The sequence below is a fragment of the Condylostylus longicornis genome, unplaced genomic scaffold (genome assembly GCF_029603195.1).
Source record: "Condylostylus longicornis isolate FDR11 unplaced genomic scaffold, ASM2960319v2 ptg000038l, whole genome shotgun sequence".
In the NCBI taxonomy this organism is placed as follows: domain Eukaryota; kingdom Metazoa; phylum Arthropoda; class Insecta; order Diptera; family Dolichopodidae; genus Condylostylus; species Condylostylus longicornis.
Window position 1 is genome coordinate 15,801,412 of NW_026578007.1, and position 26,918 is coordinate 15,828,329.

Sequence of the window (26,918 nt, forward strand, 5' to 3'; positions counted from 1 at the left end):
TCTTTATTAGAATTACCCATTTTTTAAATATTCTTAATATGAAAAAATTTTGCAAATTAATTTATGTAGTTCAAACATTTCGTATAACAGTAAGTCTTATAAAGAGTACCGTTATCTGTGAAAGAAAAAATCAGTGATAAGTTTTTTATTTTATATTTGCTCTTTTATACGATTTTGACTTACTGTACGAAGTTAAGAATTGTGTATTACAGTGGTATCATTTCGTTTTCCGAAAAACAAAACTTGTTGTTGCCATTTAAAAAAGGTTGTTTGTCACAAAATCAGTCGCTTTGTTTCAAATGTTCAATTAAAACTTATTTTTAACTGCAATTTGCTAATAAAATTTTAAATTTACATATATTTATATACATATTTACATATAATTTATTAATTCCCATTATCATTTAATTTTCTAAACCAAAAAAATTTTAATTTCAATTTATCCAAAATAAGCAAATAATTGTTATAATATATTCACAACAAGGGGGAACAAAGTCAAGAATTGCATTATGCAAATCGCATAGCAAAATATATGTCAAATAATAAACCACAAATTGTTAAAAAATTTTTTATCAGAAGTATACCTTATTAGCACTTTATAATTTTACAATTCAAAAATACAAAATTAAATTTTCAATTACTAATCTTGAAATGATAAAAAAAAAAACCCTATTTTTATTTAGTATACATATAAAATAGAAATTTATCAATTTAATTAAAGTATTGCCAAATAATTACCACGCGATATCGAAACGAAAATGTTAAAAAAATTAACAATATTTTTTTCAAAACATTACACACATTATTCATTAACATTTTCATTCACAATAAGTTTTCGAACCGGGCACACCTTAACCAAAAACAAAAATATAAACAAATTTTTTTTTTCAAAATTTTGTAAAATAAATTTTCATTCAAAATTACGATATTTAACAAAAAACACAAAAAATTGAAAGTACAATACAAAAGGCCAAAAGAAGAAAAGCAAGAAAAAAAAAACAATAAACCGCACTTTATTACAATCTCCGAAGATCTAATTATTGTGTCAATTAAATGTATACGATATATACTAACATATACGAGTACATATATATATATAAATGTTGCAATAGAACCTAAAAACCTTTTTTTTTTAAATTATTGTTTATTTTGTTTATTTATTTAATTATTGACCCATTCGTTTTTTTTTCTGCTTTTTAAACCTTGAAAACTCTCTATATACAATATTCTTTCATTATTAAAATGCATAAATGCATATAGACATATATGTATACAATATCTCTCTATATAGCCTCTATCTTTTTAACATAATTTTTTCTATTTTTTTTCTAAAAAAGCTCTAATAATCCTCATGTTTCTTTTAAAAAGACCACACAATTTTTTTTTCTCTTATAGTTATTTTATGTGTGTAAACTATAAAAATTTTACTTTCATATGAGATGACCTTGACCGTACAAATAAAATAATCATAAATTAAAATTTTTTTATATTCATACATGTATATGAATATAATGTATGTATATATGAATATACATTTATGTATGTGTATAGATACCTATTATACAAGGAATATATGTGTTTATAGATCATGATGTTAACAATTTTTATGCATGCCACCGCATATACAATATATTAAATTTATTATTGTTTATAGTGCAATGCATACGAACATGAGTATACAATATGTATACACGCTATATACGATTACTAATGTTTTCTCACTTTAATATTATGTATACGTACATATAAGCATAGATAGGTAATAATCATGATGATGATGATGATGATTTCTTTTATGTTACGAATTGATTTTAGCTACACATTGAAAATGATTGTGTTTGTATATAACATCTACCTTTAATAGAAAGAAGAAAACCGAAAAACAAAAAAAAAAGGCAAAAAAATCAAAAATTTATACACAATAAAATAAAAGAGAGCTTTTTAGCATCTCTCATGAAAGTATATACAAAAAAAGAACAGTTACGAGTTACGTTTAACGACTCTTTTATTTTTTATTATATGCGAGAAATCTTTTTTTAATTCAAACGATTAACTGTTATTGCTCATCTTTACAATAGCTTTTAATACTGTGTGTTGTGTGTATATAGTTAAACGTATTAGTAATACATGCGTGAATCTTTAATACACAATTAAAGAGTGTGTAAAACAAAAAAACAAAGAAAAAAGAATAAAAATAAAAGGTAATCAAACATCATTTTAAAAAAAGAGATAATGAGAAAATTGTTGAAATAAAATTGCATTTTTGCTTAAAATTGTTCAGTAAATTTTTTTTTTTAGACTTGAATATGTTAATTTTTACACATCATTCATGATCATATGATATAAATTATTGAAAAAACGGAAAATAGAGTTGACCATGTCAATGATAATGATATTACTCAATTTTCAATTATGCATCTCCTGTTTGCATAATTTTTGGAGTCGCACGGCAGCTACCACACAAACTCAGACAATTTTAATGAATTTCATCGAAAATAATGGTCATTAAATTAACGTACTCGTTTATAAAAAAATTTCGGTTTTCCGTAGATCAAATAGTTTCTAAGATACGGGTAAAATTATTTTTCAAGTTTAATGGCATATAGCCATAAAATTGGAGTTATGCAATTTTAATGATTTTTATTATATATAATAGACCTATAATAGTATATTTGCTTTGTGCGAAACTGCAATTCTGTAGCTTTAGTGATTTTTGAAATTGAATTTTTTAATATTTCTCGTATTTTTGTTTCTCGCAGTTTTATTTAAATTGATAAAGGCACATATAAAACTATTAATTGTAATATTAATAGTTGAAATTATAAGGGAGCCAAAATGTTGAAGTGAATATAACTTAAAAATTAATTATGAAAAACTATAATTTATACAATCTGTTAATTAAATTTTATTTTACAGTCAAAATGAAATATTAAAATTTATTATATAACACCTAAAAGTATGCAATATTTTTTTAAAATTGTATTTCTACATTAACTAGCTAGCTAGCTATAGTGCTAATATTTAAACTTTCTCAATAATTTAAACAAGCAATTCAAAGGACAATATTTATTTAAACTATGCTAGCAGGTACATTAATCTTTTCACCCCTATAAGTATGCAATTTTTTTACATTAATGGCTACTTATAGCTAGTTGGATAATTCATTAAATCTGAATATTTTTCATGAATTCATAATATTTTTGCTAAATCACAAAAAATAAAATGAATTTCCCATTCCTCTAATATACACATTTCAAAATATCCACAATAATATGGAAATTTTTAATAAATCATGTAACTTTGCATATATGTATGTGTTGAATATATAAATTTAACAATATGTTCTAGAATATATTTAACAACATGATTCTGAATATATAACACATATATATATACATAAAAACATGAAGTGAATAATGCGGTCCAAAAAAAATTTTTTTTTTAAATTATGACTTTCTTTATCATTAATTTAATAAGGTCAACATAGAAACTGTTGCCAAGAAGAATTAAAAAAAAAAACTTAAATGCATTGCCAATTTTTCTATAAATTATTTGCATATAATTTTATGATTATTAAAGATTTCCTTAAAAAGTCAAAAGTCCAGATTAATATAAGAATTTTTGGGAACTCTTAATTTTTGTTCATTACTTTAATTTTTAAATAAAACTACACTACTTCATTTTAAGGTATTAGAGCTTAAAAAATTGAATTAAATAATCGGAATCCTAGATAATTGAATTAATAAAATATTTTTTTCTTTATATTTTTAGGAAGTTTTCATCCAGATGATATTGAACGTGCTAAATCATCAAATAAATGGCTACAATTATTTCTTGAACAAACTGATTTAGATATGAAACAAGCATTAAATATGTTATGGGAAACTTGTATATGGAGGAAAACATTTGGTACAAATGATATTAATGAAAATAATATACGTTTAGATTATATGGATGTTGGTGCTATGTTTGCTAAAAAACAAGATATTGATGGAAAATATTTAATAATTGTTAGATCAAAATTACATCAAAAAGGTACCAAAGATATGAATGAATTAATAAGAATTTTAGTTTATTGGATTGAAAGAATACATCGTGAAACTGATTATGATCAATTAACATTATTTTTTGATATGTCATCAGCTGGTTTATCAAATATGGATATGGATTTTACAAAACGTACAATTGATACATTTAAATATTATTATCCAAATTCATTAAATTATATTATTATATTTGAAATGCCATGGATTTTAAATGGTAAATATGAGAAACAAAACAAATTATTTTTTTTAATTATCAAGGGTATTTTTAATAAGTTCATATGAATTACATTCCAGCATTTATATTTTAAGTACCAATTATAAAAATAGTTGATCCTTGAAACAGAGAACTAAATTATTTTCAAATACTTTGAAGTCAAAATAATTTTTTTTTTTTTAACCAACTTCAATAAATTGTCTTAAAATTTCCTATACTGCTGTATGTATATCTACTTATTGCTATATGTGATTTACATTCAAAAATTTTCTCATCTAAAATGTTGGAAATTATGTATCTACGGTAAATTTAAAGACTATATCCAAGTCTATATAGATATTTTAAAATTACATATATATTATGTCTATATTTGTTTGTTTATAAGTAGGTCAAACGAACTTTTTCCTATAGGGTTCAAATATAATGTTTTACATTCAATTTAACATTGAATTGAAACACGTGTGCTTACAGAAATTTTGTTTTGATAATAATTTACGTAGACGTACCGATATGTTATTCTATGGGTATGGGATCATACTAGAAAATTTCTTGTTTTGAGTATAAAAATTTAATGAACGTAACAAATGAATTCAAAACAAAAGGAAGTATGTTGCTATGTAAAATGAGAATTTATTTTGTGTACTCGTGTATATTGAGTACCAAAAAATTATCACAACATTTCAATTCCTCAATTCACTTATCTTTTAAAAAATTAGAATAAATAATTAATTTGCTTAAAAATATAAAATTCTTAAATTAAACTTAATAAGAGCTTTATATAAAATTATTTTTCAAAGTCATGTGTTCAAGCTTCAAAAATTTGCTACAACATGACACTCTTAAAAGATATGCTAACAATTCCTGAATGAAATATAATGTTTGTTCATTGTCTACAAAAGAGCGGCTAAAAATTCCTGGATAAAATTCAGAATTCTGAATTATGATGATAAATTACCTAAATCCAGGCTAATGTGTTTCGGATCAATTATGTATTTAAAACTTCTAATAAAAGATAAGCACAAAATGTAATTTTTTGTACTTTTGCCATTAGGTCAGAACTAAATTTTGTCAAAAGTAGATAATATTAAGCAGAATTTTAATTTTTTATAAATTAAAAAACCAACAACTAGTATCCGACTAGGACAGTTTTTGGTTCTAGCATTTATACACCTTCAATTCCTGTATAATACTAATTTTAAATGCTTCTAAAACCTATATAATAAAGATCAGAAAATTATTTTGCTCCACTTCATTTAGATACCACTTTACTTCATTATAAACCTCTTCTGCTATATTAATATTTTTCAATATCCTTTCGTATTTTACTCATAAAAAAATGAAATATAAATCTTAAAGTATTATGGAAAAATACCACTGTACTACACTGTTATACACGAATATAATAAAGAATGCAAAAATTTTTTTCTTCTTTTTCTCTTATTTTTTCTTTTATATAATAAAATAAAATTTTTTTTTTTTTAGCTGCATTTAAAATTATCAAAGGACTTTTACCACCAAAGGCTGTTGCAAAAATGAAATTTTTAAATACAAAAAATATAAAAGAATATATACCGGATTCACATTGTTTAAAAATATGGGGCGGTAATGTAGATTATGAATTTAAATTAATACCGGAAGTAAGAAATTCAAATAAAATTAGTTCAACGACAACAATACAGCAACAATCACAAGCACCAAAATTAAATGGTAATCCATTTCCATCACCAGCATCATCAATTTCATCGACAGAAGGAGTTGGTCATACAAAAAAGGTGAGTACCTTTATATATATATTACATTTATATACTTTTTAAATTTGCATGAAAATATTATTTATATAATTTATATAAATGTATAACCTTAAACAAACTAAACAGGGTGTTCGAGACCCGAATACCATTACTATATGTTGCAAGGTAATAGAATGAGTTCACACGAAACAAAGAAGTAATACAGAAAGTTTTCATTGATTTCACCCGTCTTCCCTAATTATTTGAGGCCGCATTAACAGGATCTTTCTAAAAAACATAGAATTGTTATTGTTTAACTTTTGACTCAGGAATGTCAGACACAAAAATTAATACTAAAATTTGTTTAGTTTTAAAAAAGACTGTAAATTTTTTTTATTTTTTGGGAGGACACCATACCAAGTCACGAACACCCTGTATAAATATGCATGAATATAAATAGCAAGGTTAAATTTATTTTTAATAAAATGTACAATGTAGTCTAGTATATAAAAGGAAAATGTGAAAGGTAAGTATATATTTTATTATGCACATTTATACTGTTATACATATACATTTATACTGTTATACATATTTAGATTTACAAATATAAAAATTGCTTTTATTTAAAAAACACTTAGATTTTTATGTAATGTGCGTGTATGTATTGCATATTTCTCTCTCACTATATTTTATTATTAGTTTTGAATAAAATCCTGAAAAAGTTTCTAACTTATACTATATAAGTGAATATAATTAAAAAGTTATGCCTATATTTAGCGATCGTATCTTATTGCATAAATAAGGTAATTTTTGTCATGGTATTAAATTATGTATGTCCATAATTTTTAACAGAAATGATATATGGAGATACGAAATTTCGACTTGATTTTATTTTACAATCAAAATAAAATTATGAAGTTTATTATACAACCCCCAAAAATTTGCAATATTTCGAAATGATTTTCACGAAAATTTATGTATTTTATAAGTTTAATTTGGAAATGGGACGAGTATTGATCAATTTTTGAGATATGTCAGATCTCAGTAACTGGACCTTTACTACGAGCCTATTTTACATTTTTGATCATGCTCATAAGAGCCGCATTAAAAAATAACATGCTTGATTTTTGATGAGATCACAACTTAGTGACCTTTACTAAGGGTCGATCTCCTTAATATTTCATTCGGTTCGAATGATTTCCTTAATATTTCATATCTAGTTATTGTGAGAATTAATCAGTATTTCGGAAATATCTGAATTTTTCGAAAATATTGATAATAATATTATTTCACTATAGGAGCTGATTTTACATTTTTTATCATATTTAAGGAACGAATTGACGAAATTTCTTGTGGTTCAATATTTCAATTTTGAGAGTTAAAAAAATTATTTTGACAACTTTGTATAGGGAAATCGAGTGAAAATGAATCTTTCCTAAGAATCAAATTAACATTTTTCTAGAATCAATAACTTGAAAGCTTTGAACCACCTTTCATAGAATTTTCAATTCATTTTGGTACAAAAAAGAAGTTCAAAATTTATTTCTTTTTTAAAAAACATTTTCATAATTTTATGCAATATTTTAACAAATGCGGCCGATTATGTGCTGTTCACATCAAATATTTTTGTTTATAGATATAAACGTGACCGAATAATATGGTTTGTTAAAAATATTTTGTTTTATTAATTCAACAAGGTATACACAATGATACTTAAAAGAAAAAATTATTTAATTTTTTATTTCTTAAACTTTTACCTATAATAATAAATTCTTGTATATAGAATCCTTGTTTCTATAATGCAAATGCATTAAAAGTACGGAAAAATTAATATACGGGGTTGAAAAAATTAATGCGAGAGAAAAGCCATTCCGTAGAGTGTGAGCGTTTTATTCGCATTTTTTTTTTTTATTAATAAATTATTCATACAGAAATATTAAGAAGAAAATTAAAATGAAAAAATTAAAATTTAAATTAAAATTTAAATGGTGTGTACTCATGACATACACACACATTCAAGTATCCTCAAAATTGCAGGATTGCATTTTATATATTTTTATGTTAAGTGTATAGTTTATAAATCAAAAGAAATTTTTGCATATTTTATAGAAAAATTTAAGGATAATAAATTAATATTAAAAAAAATATATATTTTTTTTAAATTTTTGAATTATTTTTAAAATTTGGCTACGTAAAAAAATCTGTATAAAAATTTCCTAAAACATTTTACTAATAATTGTCCTTGTTATATTAAAAATATTTCAATGGAAATAATTCGCAATATAAAACATTAATAATTGTTTTCGTAAATTCATTTACTTCGAAATATTTCGGAAAATCATTTCAGCTTAGTGGCCTGATAGACAAATTTCTGACATTGTGAATGAAATTTTATTCATTTTTCAGAAATTCTCGTCAATTTGTCCGGTTCTACAGAACACAATTATTTATGTTTATTTAAATTTTTATGGCTCTCGATAAATACGTTCGGCTTCCGTTTTCATTTTTGTATTATTGATATTTCAAGAAAAAAAAATTGCCTTTCCATATGTGTTTAGGAAAATATAGTTATAATTCTTAAGGTACTGCAAATTCTTAGTTGCAAAATGATATAAGTCATCAAAAACTACATGGATTGAAGAAAAACATTCGAATTCGTAATACCGAATCGATTCCACATCGATTTTCGATTCGTAAAATTTCATTATAAAGAGTAAGTAGTTGATATTTAGCTGAAAGAGTTGAAAAAAATAATTTGTATCACTTTTGAATATAATTTGTAATCTAAAATTTTGGATTAATTAAGATTTAAGTGCTGCTGAAAAATAACGGCTGCTGAAAAATAACGGCTGCTGAAAAATACCTCAGAAAGAGCTCGGCCACCTCTATTCTATACTGATTTGTCAACTATATATGCAGCTTTTAATAAAACCCTCTTAATAAAACATGTTTTCCTATTAATTATTTACAACGTGCGCCTCCAAATGTGTGAATTGGAGAAAATTATTTAAATTTTTTATTTAAAAGTTTCTAATAAATAATAACGAAAATTCTAATCTTATGTACCTTATACTGTGATTTAAAAATATTAAATGATCCTGTCCATAATTTTATCTATAAAACTACCAAAAATTTAAATTATCCTCTGTTGTTATTCTCTATTTGTTCTTTTAAATCTTATGGCACGTTCTTAATTGTCCTTTATTAATAAGGAATATTAAAAAACCCGATTTTGATTACAATTTCCCTAATTAAATTGGAAATACAAAAAAATATCTTAATTATGACGAGACTATTGTTATGAGAAATAATTATTGAAAATTATGAAATAATTATTGAAAAGTGCCCTATGAAAAAGGAACAACTCTCGTATTAAATATAAGAAAAATAAATATTTATAAATGAATAAATAAAAGGAAAAATTTTACACGTTGCAGAGGTAATTAATTAATTTCATTTTATTTATTTTTTTTTTATGAATAAATATCAAAGTGTAAATTGTTTTTGTGTATACCTTAAATACCCACTAAATTTTTCCATAAAGAAATGAATGGAAAAAACTAAGGACAAAAAAATTATTCTACTTAAAAAAAATAATAACGATTCCTTGTTCTTTTTAGATTTTTATATTTTACCATTTTTTTTTTCAACTCACACATCTGTACACATATTTTGTTTTCACGTATATTATTTGAAATTTTTGGGAGAAAGAATAAAAGGCTAATAAATAAATCAAATAATTACAGACCGAAAATAACCTTTTTCCGGATTATATTACATTTTTTATTTTGTTTTTTTTTTTTTTTTTTATATGAAAATAAAACTCACCTGTAGACAAGAAAATTTTACAAGAGTATAAAATTTTATTTAATGTTTTTACACACAAATATTGTGGTCTCATAATAATGAACAAATTACTTATATATTTGTAAACATAGATCAGTGCTTCTCAATCTTTGAATGATGAAAATGAATTTCAGAATTTTTCTGAAATAATTTTTGCTATTTTCTCATTAAATTTTCTTGAAATTTTTAAATATTTAATTATCAAAAATTTATTCACAATTAATTTTTTAAAAAAGCGATATCAAGTTCCTATTAAAGCGCCAATATCATATTTAAAAATTAAAATTAATTAAAATATGCCAGTTCCTTACTAAAAACCCTAGTGTAAATAGTAATTTCAAAACATCCATCGGAATTTTTTTTCAATTTTTCCGGGCAAAATAAAATTCATCAGAAAAAACTTTATTAAATTCATATATGAATATTCTGAAATTAAAATGCTATTGTCAGGAAATTCTATTCCATTTTGTTACATTTCTGAATCAGCTAGATTTGAAATATTTCATTTTATATAATTCAAATATTTAAGATTGATTCTCTACGATTATAAAGCATATAATAAGATGTTAATTTTTTCGTGTTCCTTATTCTTGTATTAACAACTATAATACGCGCCTAAAATTATGCAAAACTTTAAATTAAACTTACAATGGTTACTAATAAAAACCAAATTCTAAAATTATATCATTCAAAAATATAGTGTCATAAGCGCTGCCAATATAATTTAATTTAAAATATGTTATTCAATTCCAAATTATTTATAGACTCTCTGTTTAATTTGAAATTGTTTAGAATCTCTGTTTAATAATCTACCTAAATTTTTGTACAAAATTCAAATTACAACCACAAAACACTTTTATTTCCTATTTAATATTAATGTATAGAAAACAAAAATTTGTTTTTATATAGCTAACTAGACTTCAAGGGAAAAAAAATGTCCTTTTACATTTAAGGATATTATTATAATGGTAACTAAAACATTATAAGAAAAATTGTTTTGACACTTAAAATAGTTATAAGGCATTTTAATTATTCTCGAAATCTAAAGGATATATGGGCATAAATGAATTGTAAAATTATTTTTTTATTATTATTACATATAATGATTTTTTTAACACGTGATTCTATTAAGGTAATAATAATAAATTTAATAATCACGGACTCAACTGGAGCGTTAACTGTAATAAATTATTATACTTTATAGTTATGATCAAAACTTTTTATTTGAAAATTAAATCTATAAACGCTGAAACAAAGGTCCTGTATTTGCGATTCTACAAAGCTAAAACTAGAATTAATATCAAACTTTATTTAAATTTTTTGTGTTATTTAGAATGAGAATTCCAATGCCACAAGATTTAGTTGTTTACTAATCGGTTAAATATTACTTGTTAGGCTATAAAGTAAATTAGCAGACATATTTTGTATAAAAAATATATTTTAGTGAGTAAGAAGGCTTTTCCATAAACAACAGCATATTCCGATGTATAGTGAATATCTGCGTCTATATTTATGTTATTAAACAAATGTTGCTATTTAAGTTATTACACTCAGAAACATTGTTAAAATATATAACTGTCAGCAATATAGTTAAATTGTTAAGATAAGTGCAGTTAAATTATTTAAATTGCTTTGATTTTATATAGAATATTTAAAAATATATTGCATATCCATCATGTTATAACAGTCGTTTTTGCAATATTACGTGTTGAAGTTATTGTTTTGCATTATTGCGTTTTTTATATATTCTCGTTTTTTTCTTTCTATATACACATTCGTTTTTTTAATTCTCTGTAATAAGAGAGTTTTTCATAAACGCAATACTGCAAGACAATAACGTGATAAATGTAATTCAAATTTACAACAAAAAAGCAAAACAGGCTGCGCTATAAAATTTATAATAATCAAGAAATATTTATAAACAAAAATTGATTTGCAACATTTTCTTATGAACACTACAGTGTAATTTTGGCAATATTATATTGCGATTTATTGTGTTTATGAAAACCCCTTATACATATGTATTATAAACTTATTCTCAAATCAATTACATTATTATATTATATAAAATGCATGCAATATGTTAAATTTTTCAACACCAAATATAGTAAATATGTAATAATAATATAAAAATTGAAATGACATATACTCATAATTGTATAATAAAAAATTTTTTTTTTGTAAATATTCATGGGTAATTAAATTGTTCGAATAAATAAAATATGTATATAATATGTTGGATAAATTATTTGAATATAGAAAAAATAAGAAGAAAAAAAAAAAATAATTATGGCATGGTTAAAACGATTAAGGAAATTTGTCGTTTAGTAAAAAGAGTGTATATACAAATTAGAGAAAATAAAAAATAAGAATCAGGGTGTATGTTTTATATTATGTGCGTGTGTATGTGTGTTCTATGGTGCTGTATAACAAAAAATAATCTTGCTGCTCTTTACGGTAACCCAGTCAAATTCAGAAATAAATATATATTTAAGTTGAATTCAACAATTTATGTTCAATGACTGGATTGGATTTAAAAATCTTGTTGAAATCGTGCCAAAATCGTATTATGACGCAAAAATTATTAATGCTACTCAAAGATGAACGTCACCTGTTTTGTAAATCATGAAATTTTAATATTTTCGGGTAAATAAACTTATTTTCAAATTAATTTTTTATTTTATCCATATTTTTAATTTTAATTGGTTTTTATAGGGCTAAATTTTGCATTTTGACCTCAAAATATTGCATTTATTATAATATGATTACAATTATAATTTAATAAACTTTTGAGTTCTATTGATGATATTAAAGAGATTCTCGTACTAATGCTATCACAACTAAATCTTATAATTCCAAATTAATGGTATATTTAATGGTATATTTCAAGATAGAAGAAATTGAAGAGCAATGTAATTCGGGTTATAGAAAAATTACAAGAGCGAACTTTGTATTTAATTGTTTCTACAACAGTATCGTGACAATATCAAATTTTATTTATATTGCTAACAGTCCGACAAGTATTTTTACTTTTACTAGAATGAAAGTATAAAAAAATTGACCGAATATTCTCTTGTTCACTTCTCTTTTTAATATTAAAGCCATTTGTTAGTTTCTAATAGCGTTGAATTTATTAGCATGTCGCTAAATTTTAAGAGCATTAAATTAAATTTATAATTTCATTGTAGATATTGTGACATTTTGAATTTTAAAATGTAAACATTATAAATGAAATATTTAAATTGAAATACCATAATAACTATAATATTAGAAAAGAAAAATTGAAAATTATTTTTCTTTTATGAAAATCAATTACACGAGTATTAGAAAACAATTGAATTTGTTTTTTTTGTTTTTTTATTTAAAGTCTCCGCACTTTTTTTTTCCATTTCTTTCAATAAAAATAATATAAAAAATATCAAAAACTTCAATTAAATATGAAAATAATAATAAAAAAAAAAAACTTTATAATTTATATATATATATATACTTGTATATTATATACTATACATAATATATAGCACATCGTTTCTTAGGTTTATAAGTATCTAAAAATAACTTATAAAAAAAAATTATATATGTATATAGTACATTGTGTGAGTTGCTTGCTTATATAATAATAAAGACACGCACATGTACAATATCCTTTACACAAGTTATTCTATAAGGATATAATTTAATATTTATATACATACATATTATAGAAGATATATAAAAAAGTATGATAATTGTTTAAGTTCAATAAAAAAATAATATAAAATATGAAAAACAAAAAAAAAAAAGGGAACATCAAAAGAAAATGTTAAAAAAAATTCATTTGGTCTTGTGTTCTATTCATTTTTTTTCATTTCTTTTTTCAATGTGTATTATGTACTAAGTATAAATGACCCTTGCACCATTTTTATACTAAGATATTGAATATGGCTATATATGGCTCTTTTTTTTTTAAATTCTTAAATAAAAATAATATTTTTTTTTTATGAAAATTTCTTAAAGTCTTAAAATATTTGCTATATTAGTTAGTTGAATATTATCTTTATGTTATTTCATAAAATTTATTAAATACTTGATGCCCCCAGAAGTATGCATATTTTATTAATATTTGGAAATCGAATATAACTTTACATAGCAAGCTAAAGGTTATATTTAAAATAGCTAATAATTAAAAATTTCTCTTACTTTTCAATTATATTAATAAAATTTTAGTAATTTATTGAATTTATATCTTAAAAAAATTAAATATTGAGTATAGAAAATTGAAGTTGTTTTCTAAATTCCTCGACTAATACTCGAGGATTTTATAATATTCATGAAAATTTGTTATAATATAGCTATAGTAAATAATTTAATAAAATTTGGCTTAATGAATTTTAAGAATGAAATTTAAAAAGTGGTTTAAACAAATCTACAGATTTACTTTGTTATCTATTTGAAGATCAAAAATTTATTTTTTTTTTCCTGATATTTTTAAAAATTACTACAAAAATATTGTTTTTATGTACGTATGTACATATGTTGTATTTAAAGTACAAACTATTCAGCATTAATTTCCAGCACAAAGTTACAGGATCAACCGACTTTTTTAATTTGCGCACACTGTATAAGTCAAACTTTTGAACAACATTCCGAACAATTTACGGAAAATTTTTATTTAATGGAAAAATTTATTTAATGTTTAAACAAAAACTTTCATACATTCTTAAAAGCTGACTTTTAACAAAATCAAGAATTAATATCAAATTAAATTCTTTATTTTTGCATTTTTAATTTTTTAAATATCTTTACAATAAAACATTATTCTGTTATACTACAATTTCAAAATCAATATAATATGTAATTAATATAAAAAAAAAATAGATTGAAAATTTTTAAATTCGAAGATTTTCCTTTTTTCCTTTTTTGGTTAATAATCGAATATCTAATCCATTAATAAATAATATATTTAAAGCCAATCATATTAGCCAATTAAACCTATTAAAATTCATTTCACATTATATCAAATTCATCCATAACTATTAATACTTACATAAAAATCTTGAACGCAATATTATACTGTACATAAACAAAATAACATGTAAATATACATATACGTAACATAAATATTTATATGGGTACATGTGTATGTCACTTTTAAGTTTAATACTTAAAAGCAAAGAGAATTAATTATTGTAAAGCAAAAATTGAAAAAAAAAAATTGAGAATTTTTCATCTGTTTTGTTAGCTGTTATTTGTTAAAATTTGATTAACATGCCCCACTAACAGTGTTGTGTAGTACAATTTATTATAAATTTTTCAACGTCATTTTACGCATTCGATGATACGTCACGTCACATACTCACAATTTCATAATGTAGTTTTCTACAAAATAATAATATAAAAAAACATCTTGACTTTGTAGTTTTTCATTTTCTTTCAACTACATTACAATATAATTGTGGTTTGGTTACTACTGCTTATTTCATGTTGTTTTGAATGAAGCAGAAAAAAAAAAGCCAAAAAGAACAGAAATAAATATATAAAATTTTAAATGTATAATATGTTTATCTTTTTCTTACACATTTCACTGTAATACTAATTTGTGGTGTTGAAAAAAGAAAAATTTCAAAATTTTTGTTATCCTTTTCATTCTTACTTCAATATTATTATATTTTATATGTCAAAAAAAATTTAACATTTTAGCAGATTTCAGAATCTACTATTTTTACAGCTATTCATGTAATATTTATGTATTGTACAAGATTCAGATTTAAAAACACAGATACAAATTTTTTTATTTATTTTTTTTTATTCTTTCCTGTTGTCTATTCTGTTGGGCTTCTTTTCTTTTTTTGCTTATTTTTTTTTTTGTTGCTTTTAATAATAATTTATAAAGGGGAGCGTTTTCTCTGTTGTTTTGTTGACATTACTTGCAAGAACTAGAACTTCTTATTTTTCAGTATGTACCTGAAAAGCTTTGGGATAGGTTTAATTTATTAAAAAAAAAAAGAAATATATATATATACATGTATAAAAAATTTGTAATAATTGCTATGTATCATCTTGTTAACAAAAATATTGTTATCTGAAGGTTGAAATGTTATATACACAAATATATATTTTTTCAATTAAATAAACTCTATAAAAAATTGTGTTGTAACTAAAATAAGAAATCTTTTTTATATTATATTAAAAAAACAAACAAACAAACAATTTTTTTTTTCATTGTTCCATAAAAGGAAGATGCCTAGGGTATGTTATTTCTATATTTTGTATGTAAATTATTTTATTAAGTGATAAAATACATTAATTTTATATATACAATAATATGAAATATTATATTTAAATCAAGTTTAATACAAAAATTTATAAAAATCTTTAATTTTTGCAAAACTACTTACTTATTAACTAATTAAATAAAAGTAAGTAGTAGAAAGAAAAAGAAAACAAAAAAAGAAAGAAATAATACCAAAAGTATTCAATATAGTAAATTCTGCAACAACAAGTATTGGGTATGAAGTGTGTAGTAAATTATGTGAAGCAACTATCATCAGTCTTTTGCTTTTTTTTTTAAGTAGTTCTTGAATTTGTTGTTGTTACTTTTTTTTGTTTTTTTTTTTTTTTTTTTAAGTGTTAAATTTTAGGAAATTTACTTTTTTATTATTATAGCAATAAAGGTATTCGAAGTATATTCTATTAAATTATACCGGACATAAAAAAAATGTGTATAAATTTTGTTTATAAACTTTTACTAATATATTATATACTGGAATACTAGATGCAATTACCTTAAGGACAGTAATTACTATATTAAAAATAAATTTTCTAATATTCACAATTCGTTTTTTTCTTTATTCTCCAATATAATATCAATAATTATAATTATTTTATACTAGAATAAATAATATGAGTTTTTATATACGTTTGATTTTTGAAAAGCAAAATTTTTCCAAATAAGGCAAAAGAGTTTTGAATAACATTTTAACAGCTTTATCAAAATATCTGTGATTTCGAAATAAATCATAGAATTTTCAGTAACGTTCTAATAGTTGTGACCAAATTATCTGAAATTAATCAGAATCCACTTATATTCTGCATAATTTAAAAATGAAAAATGTATTGTGTACCCATATTTTCAATGTATACTTAATCTAATTAAAAGACCAGATATTTAAGAGAAATTGTGTATTGAAAATATACACAGGTTCCAATTTATTTATTTTGAAAAAAAAAACGTATGAAGTAAAAAATAAAGCCATTCAAGAATATAGATTAAATAAACTTATTAAATGAGTATGAAAAATCAGTGAGTCATGGACAAAAATTATTTAAAATTCTCTAAAATACAAAATTCGTTTTATTAGCAACATCATTCTTACTACCAATCTTACACTGTCTTTTATACAATGCTTTACTAACCATAAAGTAGGTATTTAAATCTAAATTTTGCTATTTGTTAGCAAATTTGTGTACTTCATGTGGTTTACATATATGTATTTAAGGATTTATTAAACTCTGCTACTTAATTTTATATTTAAAACTTTTATCTTGAATCAATTAAATTTAATAAATTCAAGAGGAAATGAAAAATTGTCCATCAGAATTGTGAATACTAGAAAATTTATTTCAAATAATATTTTCTCTTGATTAAAAAAAAAGATAGATAATAAAAAAATGTTACGCCACTGTTTACATTCCGATACCAAACAACAAAACAAATCAATTTTTGACATTTCAAAAACAATATCTTATCATTTTCAAATAATATAAAAAACTACATAGCATTTTGTAGTTAACTACTTAAATATTATAATTTAAATACTACATATAAATTTAATTATATTGAAGTACTAAACTTATTCACGGTTCAAAATATTTTATGTGAATTTCTTCAATATTTTATATTCACAATAATCTCAAATTACAATTTCGTTTTTGATAAAATTCACAGTATAAAATATTATTTACGTTGCAGTTTTCAATTTATTTTGTTATAATATTATTTATGAGTTACTGTGATATATTCAGTTAATTAAATAATTCATTTTTCTTTTTTAATTTATAATATTATAAATATATAATACAAAATATTTCTTAATAAGAGTTTTAAAAATAATTATTATATGAGTTAAATTTTCAAAGAAATAATTTCATGAAGTGAAAAAGGAAGTAGTACAACTTTTAAAATTTTGTCATTTTACTTATAAAATGAGAATAATTGCAAATTTACCGTAAATATTACGATTTAATTTTAGACAGAAATTTGTTATTGAATAAATATCAAAAATCAAAATTTTTTTAAAAATGTTTATTGGGCAAACAAAATTATTATAGCTTTTTTTTTTTTTTTAACGAAATGTCATTTAAAATTTTAGTACAATATTATGTATAAATATTGATTTTATATATATATATATATACATAAATGAAATACATTTTGTGCTTTTGTTATAAAAAAAAGAAAAGAAAAAAAAATGTAATAGAAATATTGTTATGTCAACCAAATGTCAATTGTCAATTCTGATGTTTTGATTTTTATTTGAAGTATTTTGTTTATCTATTTCTTTTAAGCCCTTCACGCCGATAATTTGTTTTTTTTTTATATATGCATTTTTAATAATTTCGAAAAAGAAGAAAATTCGATAATAATAATATAATTAAAAAATAAAATTGGACATTAACAAAATTTTAAAAATGTGATTAATATTTTAAAGGTAATTAAATTTTTTATTAAATAATTTGTTAAGGAGTCGTTATACATTCATGTAGATATGTATATACAATTATACATATAATTTTTTTTTTGTGAAATTATCAAACAAAATATCTAATCTAATAATATAATTTTTGAAATTTGCTGAAATGATTTTGAAATTTTATATTTTGATAAAGATTTGAATTCATTTTTTTAATTTTTATTTTTTTTTTTTTGTTTATAAAAAATTAAAATCAATTTTAAAAATTTAGAAATCAATTTTAAATGGAATTGTTTTTGCAAAATAATATAGGAATGTAGCTAGCATATATTGGTATATTAAAGTATAATGTATGTATGTGTGTGTATAGGTTCATGAATACATAAATATGTACATATTATTATGAAATAAACCGTTTCAACTATAATTTGTTAATTAATATATTAATATATATATATATATATATGTATGTATGTATTTGCATAAAAAAATAAAATTGGTATTACTAATTTTTTATTCAATTGCCAAATTTATTCATAATATACATAAGTGGGTAGGTAAGTGGATAAGTACGTTATTTTGTACCTACATACATATATAATATACACACATATGTATGTATGTATAATATATACATATATATAAATTTTTTTAATTTTAAAAATTATTTTGCATAATTTATTAATTTTTTTTTTTTAATCAAAAACACGCGTTTGCATGAATTGAATAAATAAAATCTAAGATTTAAAAAGAAAAAAAAAAATTGTTATAGGTACTAAAACAATATTTTGTTTATACGTGCGTATGTGCATATACATACATACATACATAGTTAGCCAAAAAATTACAATTTAAATTTTATTTGATTGAAAAAATGCATTTTGAGTAATTTATTAAATTACTTTAATGCTAAAATAAAAAGAACAAAAAAAAATCAAGAAAAATTGTTTTAAAATGAAAATCAAATGACAAGAACAATTTCCAAACAAAACTGTGCTAAATTAAGAAAATTTACGAAATTCTATAATTTTTTTTTTTGTTTTAATTGCAAAAACGTTAGTTAAACTGAAATTTAATATGTACTACATATATACCATATTTCATTGTATTCTAAATATTAGGAATGCCAACTTTTAAAATTTTTAAAACTGTTCAAAAATTTTCTTATTTCGGAATTTGTTATAATGCAGTTCTTCCATAGAATTTTAATTTAATTCAATTTAAGGTGGAACTAGATAATACAATAAAAACATAATTGACGTTTTATCTAAAAATTTCAAATTCAATTATTTTTGTCAGTTTTATTTAATAAAACTGGATTCATTTCAATCCAAATACAGATATGAATTGTTGTACATTCTTTGTGTACAATGTACGTGTTCTCATTACAAATGAGTGGCCAAAACTGAGTACAACTTCACTACTCATATATAAACCTGAACAAATTCATAGATAATCTGGAAGAGCAAACAGTATTTGTAATTAACAACAAAATAGATTTTGTGTTTTTCACGGTTATTTAATTTTCGGTTATCAAATAAAATCGGACATATCAAATAACAATATTTGATATGCCTTTTCTTTATGAAATGGACGTTTTAACATAAAAATATAAATTTTATGAGAAATAAACTAATAAAGCTATATATTACTGATATATATACCAAAAAAAAGCTGTTTCTTTTAAACACCATACATATGAGTACAAAAACTACATTATAAGTAGTTTGAACACGTAAATCGAATGCAAATATTCTTTTGGTTATCAATTCAATTCAATTCAATTTTGTTCATCCAATCTCAAATGAGCTTTAAGGTCATTAATTAACTGTCAAATATCAGTACAAAATTTTATGTTTCAAATAGTACAATATTTAATTCATAACAATTATAATGAGCAATATTTGGTTTAATTAACAATTGTATATGATAATTTATTTTGATTAAACATTTTGACGACTAATGATTCTAATAAAAAACTCTTATATTTTATTTATACCTATAGTATTTGTTAAGATGTTGTTTTAATCTATCTATTAGTGTATGACTTTTCAATTCAGAAGATAGATTGTTATATTTTTTATATGTTAAATTTCATTTTTTCAGAAATTCATAATTAATTTTTCAAAATTTTAAAAACAATTCTATATACTTCGAAAGTCTAGCAGATTCAGTTATTTAAAAATTTAATTTATGCTCTCCTTTACTTTTCATTAAACTTTCAGTATAAACGATATATAGTGGCAACCCTAATATTTAATTTGCAAGTAGAAAAATATAAGAAACAAAAATGTATGTGTGACATTATTTAATTTTTGGTTACTCTAATATACTCAAAATTTTTTTGGTCTTTTATAATCAAAACATTTAGACAATTTTTACGAGCAATAAAATAATATTAATGTTTTCGCTTTGGTTATTTAATTTGTAATTTAATTTTTTAGTTATTGTTCTTAGATGTATTTGCGTTTACAATGTCAATTTGAAGCAGGTATTAACATATATACATGTATATACATATATGTATGTATGTACATAATATAAAATAAAATAATGAGTTAACGCAATTTTGCGTAGAAATTTGAAAAGGAATTTTTAAGCAAACTTAAATTAAAAAAATAAAAAATTTAAAGCCAAATTTCTTGCTAAATTCGTCATGAATGGTTACATAATCATTAAAATTTTATTATAGGTTGAACAGTTGTTTTTTTCTTTTTAATTTAATTTGTTTTTTTTTTCTTTTTTAATAAATTTATATTGGGTAGGTTCAGAAGTTTTAATTTGAAATTATCCTTGCTTATGAATTTCAAATTTTTCTCACACTTGTTGAATTTATGACATTACATATATACCTATGTAAACGAATCATCGAATTGTGGTAGATAGGGTTAAGTTTCGCAAAATATTTTCGATGCAAAAACAACCTCTTATTATTATATATAATATTAATATCCAAACAGGTTTCTGTAGGCTTTAACCAAAAAGCTTCTGTAGGCTGTAACTGAATATGGGTACAAATGTTTATGTACACAGATATTTCAAGAGCATATTTTGCATTTCAAAAATATGATGAAATTGATATTTACGAAATATGTCAATTTAATTGCAAATAATAATGCCAATTTAATTTTCTACAAATTTTGAATTTAATTATGTATATACTCGTATTGTTACTTTTCAAATAAAGAGAAATTGTTTTATTTTCTCTCCAAACACTATTTATTTAATTGTTTTCTAACTACAAACGGGTAAGAAGAATGTATTAAATAGCAAATGAATTTGCCGGAACCCAAGAGTAAAAGTGAATAATTATTTTTCAATTTATAATCTGCAAAAAAAAAATATTATTTCAATAGCTTGTCTATTTAAGTATGTACTCCATACAAATAATGTTTGCCATCAGAAGTACTCCATTTAAAAAAAATATTCTGTTGAGCTTTTTTGTGTTCCTAGTAAACGATTGCCCTTAATTGACTTTCCTAGTTCTTTGACCCTAAATAAATTAAATTTACAAACATTTCTAAATACATCCCCAGTTATAGATGTGTCTTGCTAATTTATGTGATAACATTTTAAATTAAAACCATTTTCACTTCGGAAAATTGAAATTCTTAATTTCGGTAGTTAGTTAAATTTACATACATATTCAAAAATTATGAGTATACAGATGTATATAAACATGTATAGCTTTCCATTTTACATTTTAGAACATTGCAAAAAAAATTTTTTTTAATAAATTTTACCCTACCTACATATTATACATTTATGAAATAATTTTAAAGAAAATATAAATAGGCAAATGACTATAATTTAACGTTGTAGTCAGTCCATCAGGTGATCGATGTAGATAGTTTTTCATAGATTATGGTTGCTTTTATTTACAGTCATCATAATAATTCTGTCAAAAAGAATAAAAAAAAAAAACAAATTAAAATTTTATATTGAAAAGTTTATAAAGTATGTATATCGAAATACCTGTATTCAGGTAATTGGTATTAATGGTAAAGTTTTCAATGCTTTTTTTTTTGCTAACGCAAGTAATCTTATGTAGCTTTCAGTGATTAATAGACACAAATTGCGACACAGCAAATTATTATAAACTTTAATACAAAACACTACAATTTTTTTTTTTCTTTTTATCTTTCGTTAAGTTGCCATACGTCACAAATTGAAATCCTATAATTTCTTTTTCCCGGCAAAAGGTGAGAAATGAAGTTGTAGTTGCAGTATTGTAGCAATAATGTATTTGCTAATAGATTAATCGTAGAGCGAAAGAGTAAAATTGATTTTTTTCAAAACAAGCAGAAAGGTTAAATAGATTATATATATGAGATAAAAGAGTACAAATATATTTTTTTATTAAAAATATTCATGTTGTCACGCTCTTAGCTAAAAGAATTCTTGTTGAGCAGAGCAGAAAGTAGGTGTAGTAGAAAAAAAAGCTCAAGTAAAATTTTTTTATCCCAGTCCCAAAGTACGATTTTCAATTTTTAATTAAATAAAATAAAATTTTCATTGCTCAAAGCAACTAATTAATTATAAAAAGATCAAATACAATTAAATTAAAGTATTTTTATAAAAATTTAAACAAAATAGTGAACAATTGAAGTAGTGATTTTATTCTAATCTCCATTTTAGTTGTATTTGCTGACATCATTCAGAATCTCATCACAATGAAAACAATCTTTATCAAAATTTAAGTGAAAAGCAAAAAAGCAAATCTCAAAAACAAATATTTTAGAGGTATAATTGGACATTAAATTATAAAAATCAAGTTTTGGATATAAGTTAGATTTTCTTTTTAACAGATATCGAAGAAAATTAATAAAAAAAAATATATAAATTTTATCGTAAGAACTGTGATCGATTTTTCTTGTAAGTTTTAAAAGAGAAAAAAAAAAATTAATTTTTTGCCTAAAGGCCACAAAGAAAGAATATCAATTTGATTCATCATTGGAATTAAAAAAATATAATATCCAATATTAAAGTCAACGTCATCAGAGTGAGTGGCTGATACACGGTGAGGAGCAGACTTGAGAAATCACCTTAAACTTGAAAAATTGCTTAAAAAAATTTTTGTCCAATTTTGACATTTTACATTAAAAAAAAAAACGACACAAATTTCTGTGTGCACTCAATTAAAATTCTGAGAACGTAAGTAAAAATCCATTTGAATGTGTAATTTTTGGAATTTAATAAGTACATTTGGATTTTACAAAATATAATATGTTTACATGCTATCCAATGTAAAACGAAAGTTTTTTTGCGTATTAAAATTATATAACACTCCAGGAACGAAACTGACACTTGGACAAAAAAAAAAAAAAAAAAGAAAAAAATACAAATTTATACGAGGGTATTACAAAAAGTTTTTTGTGCAAAATGTTTTGGTTTTAGATACAGAATTGCAATAGGCAAGATCATGACAGAATTGGGTTATTAAACAGACAGACAAAAAATAAAAAATAACGCTTATAGTTTCTAAAATCTTAATGATTTTTTTTTTTTAATATAATTTTTGTTTTTGTGTATGAAAATGTTAGTAGTAGTTAAAATTAGGTCTAATTATTATATTAAAGCAAGAAAAATAAAAAAGAAAACAAATTTTGTTTACATCTTTAGTTTTGTGCAATAGCAAATTTTGACTTCTGTATTATGTTCAAAATATTGTAATTTCTATTTAATTTTTATTCTTTTTGTAATATCTTGCTACTTGAAAATCTCTATAATTAATTTGCATTTAAAGAAATATTAAAATACTCGAAAGTGTTTTGGAATATTTTTTTAATTTAAAATGTAATATTTACAATATTTACAAAAATAATTTAAAATTGTTTTCTTGTTGTAGCCTGTAATTGATTATTTTTCTATTTTAAAGAAACGCCGGGTGTTGTTTTTGTTTTGTTTTTATTTAATTTATTAATTTTTTTTTTCTTTGTAGATCTTGATCAATTAAGAAAATCGATCTTCTGTTTTTTTTGGAAAATTAATAACTAGAAAGCTTCTATAATTGAATTAATTTTTGCATAAACCAATTCCAAATAATATATGAATGTCTGTATTATTCTATAAATTGCATATAAGTTTAATTGTTATCACAAAAATTAATTAAGATCACAAAATATGTATAAATTTTTAGATCAATTTAATATTGAATCGACAAGCATGAAACTGCTTTATATATATAAATTTTTTTTATGTAATTAAACATTTAATTCCTACTACTACTTTTCAAATATTTTAAGTTTTTTTTAGTTATTACTTTTGTTTTTTGAAAATTGTCTTCTTTAAATCCAAAAACAAAAAAAAATTTAAAAATACTTCTTGTAAAAACCAATTCCAATTATGTATTTTTTTTCATTAAAACAATTGATATTTGATTTTATTTAAATTAGAATAAAAAAAAATATATTCTATGTGGGTATATATAATTTAAAGTAAATTATATATACAAATAATTAGTTAATTCTATTGCTTTAATTTTTATTTTAAATGACATTTTATATTTTTGTATTCAAGAAAATGGGGGAAAATGTTTAAGAACCTCTAGAACTGAACAATGTAAACACGACTGAAATTGATATTACTTATTTAAAGAAAAAAATAGAATAATTTAAGTTACTTAGTGTGGTTTTGGAATTCTTATACACATTTTTTTTTTTTTGATTATTTTATAATTATATAAAAACAAATCAAGTTATTTTGTAAATGCAAATACATTATTTTTTATATTTTTAATATTCGAATATTGGCTGAAATTACGATAATTAGTGAGTGTGATAATCACTTAAAATAATCAAATCTAAGAAGCAATTATATAACAAGGTACAATATATATATATACAATTATACTATATTTTTTTTCGGGACTCACCACTCACCACATAACAATTATTATTATTTTAATGAATATACAATTTAAAAAAAAAAAAATAATTAATTGGTAAAACATATGGTGAAAATATTTTTATACTCTCACCGGCTCAAAAGAAATTTATAAAATTTAAACGACATAAATATTTTTAACAAATGTAATTTAAACTTTAAATTACATAGTTTTTAAGGGAAATTCATAAATATACTTTTTTTTTTTATTTCTGTTTAAATGTTTATATAAGAAATTTTTATATATTTTAAGTTTCAACTTTTGTATTGTGTGTGTGCTTGTTGAAAAACAAAATTTTTCTGTGTGTTGTAATTTTTTTTTACTGTAAATTTTAGAGATGATTAGCTAACAAAAGTTTAAAAAACTCCAATTTAATTTTTTTTATCAATATTAGGTAAAATATTTTGTGAAAATCTATTAGAATCGAAACTGATCTAAAACACTTCTATCTGAGAATGAATTTATGTATTACAATTTTTCTTCATATTTCTAATATGATTAAGACGCATTACTTGAATTGATTGGCACTCATATTAGGTCGTCTACCAAAATGCAGATCTAACATCAACTTGTTTTATTCAGCAATAATTTTTTAATTACTGTATAAGTTAATTTAACGTTTGATCTCAATTTTAGTAAACGACCTTATTTAAAATATTTTGTAATGCTCAGAATAAAATAAATTTTGAAAAATTCTATACTACAAATCTCAACTTTTTTTTTGAAATAATACCCCATTAATTCAGTAGATCATAAAATATAGGTGGTTGTAATTTGTTTTTTTATAGGTGGTATGTAAAATTTTTTTAAGTTGGAAGAATATCAAAGTATGGATATTAACTTGAGTCGACACAATTGATTTAATTTTACATTAAAATTTTTTTTAAACAATTTTCCATTAGTTTTAAAAAACGGAGTGAGAAAAAAGTATCGCTATAAAGTTTTAATTCAGAATTTAGATGCATTTAGTTTCTTAATTGTTTTGTGGAAACGGTAAAAAAATGCCGGTAGACTACGAAATCAATGAATCTGTTGCTTTAAAATTTCAGTAATACTTTAATGATAAACAATTCTGGAATCATATCTAAATAATTGAATTGTGTTAATTAAATTTAATACCGGAATTTAATACCAAGCTCAAGTTTACATAGATCGTTTGTTTATTTATCAAATACAAAATATTCAAATTCGTATAAACACGCTTTCAAAATTTACATTCATCCAATTATTAATTATTTATGATTCGAATGTGAGGTAATTTTTAGAATAAATCGAAATTTATCTGAAATTCTTTAATAAATAAATAATTTGATCCTGTAAAATTTCTAAACTATTAATAAGTCATGCGTCAAAAGTTAGATCAACACACAATGTAATAGAAGAAAAAAAAACTCTTTAAGACAAAGTTAAGAAAAATACTAACAAAGTTTAACAATTTTGTGGCTGTTTTTTTTTTCTCATTTTTATTTTGTTATTTTTTTGTTTTTTGTTTTCAAGAAAAAGAAACTGAAATCAGAAAAACTC

General features: G+C 22.0%; 1 protein-coding gene across 6 annotated transcripts in view; it reads left to right on the forward strand.

Moving 5' to 3' along the window:
* LOC129609290 (motile sperm domain-containing protein 2-like) overlaps positions 1 to 26,918 on the forward strand; it is a 65,581-nt gene that overhangs the window by 16,824 nt on the left and 21,839 nt on the right. For 2 of the 6 annotated variants that reach the window (XM_055521222.1, XM_055521227.1), the window contains exons 2-3: positions 3,772 to 4,260; positions 5,743 to 6,032. In XM_055521222.1, the coding sequence (XP_055377197.1) occupies positions 3,772 to 4,260; positions 5,743 to 6,032 (779 nt within the window). Of the gene's footprint in view, positions 1 to 3,771; positions 4,261 to 5,742; positions 6,033 to 15,799; positions 16,065 to 18,390; positions 18,527 to 22,921; positions 22,983 to 23,110; positions 23,252 to 23,316; positions 23,663 to 26,918 lie in introns of those variants that run through there. The other 4 variants (XM_055521225.1, XM_055521224.1, XM_055521223.1 and 1 more) reach the window with 4 other exon arrangements.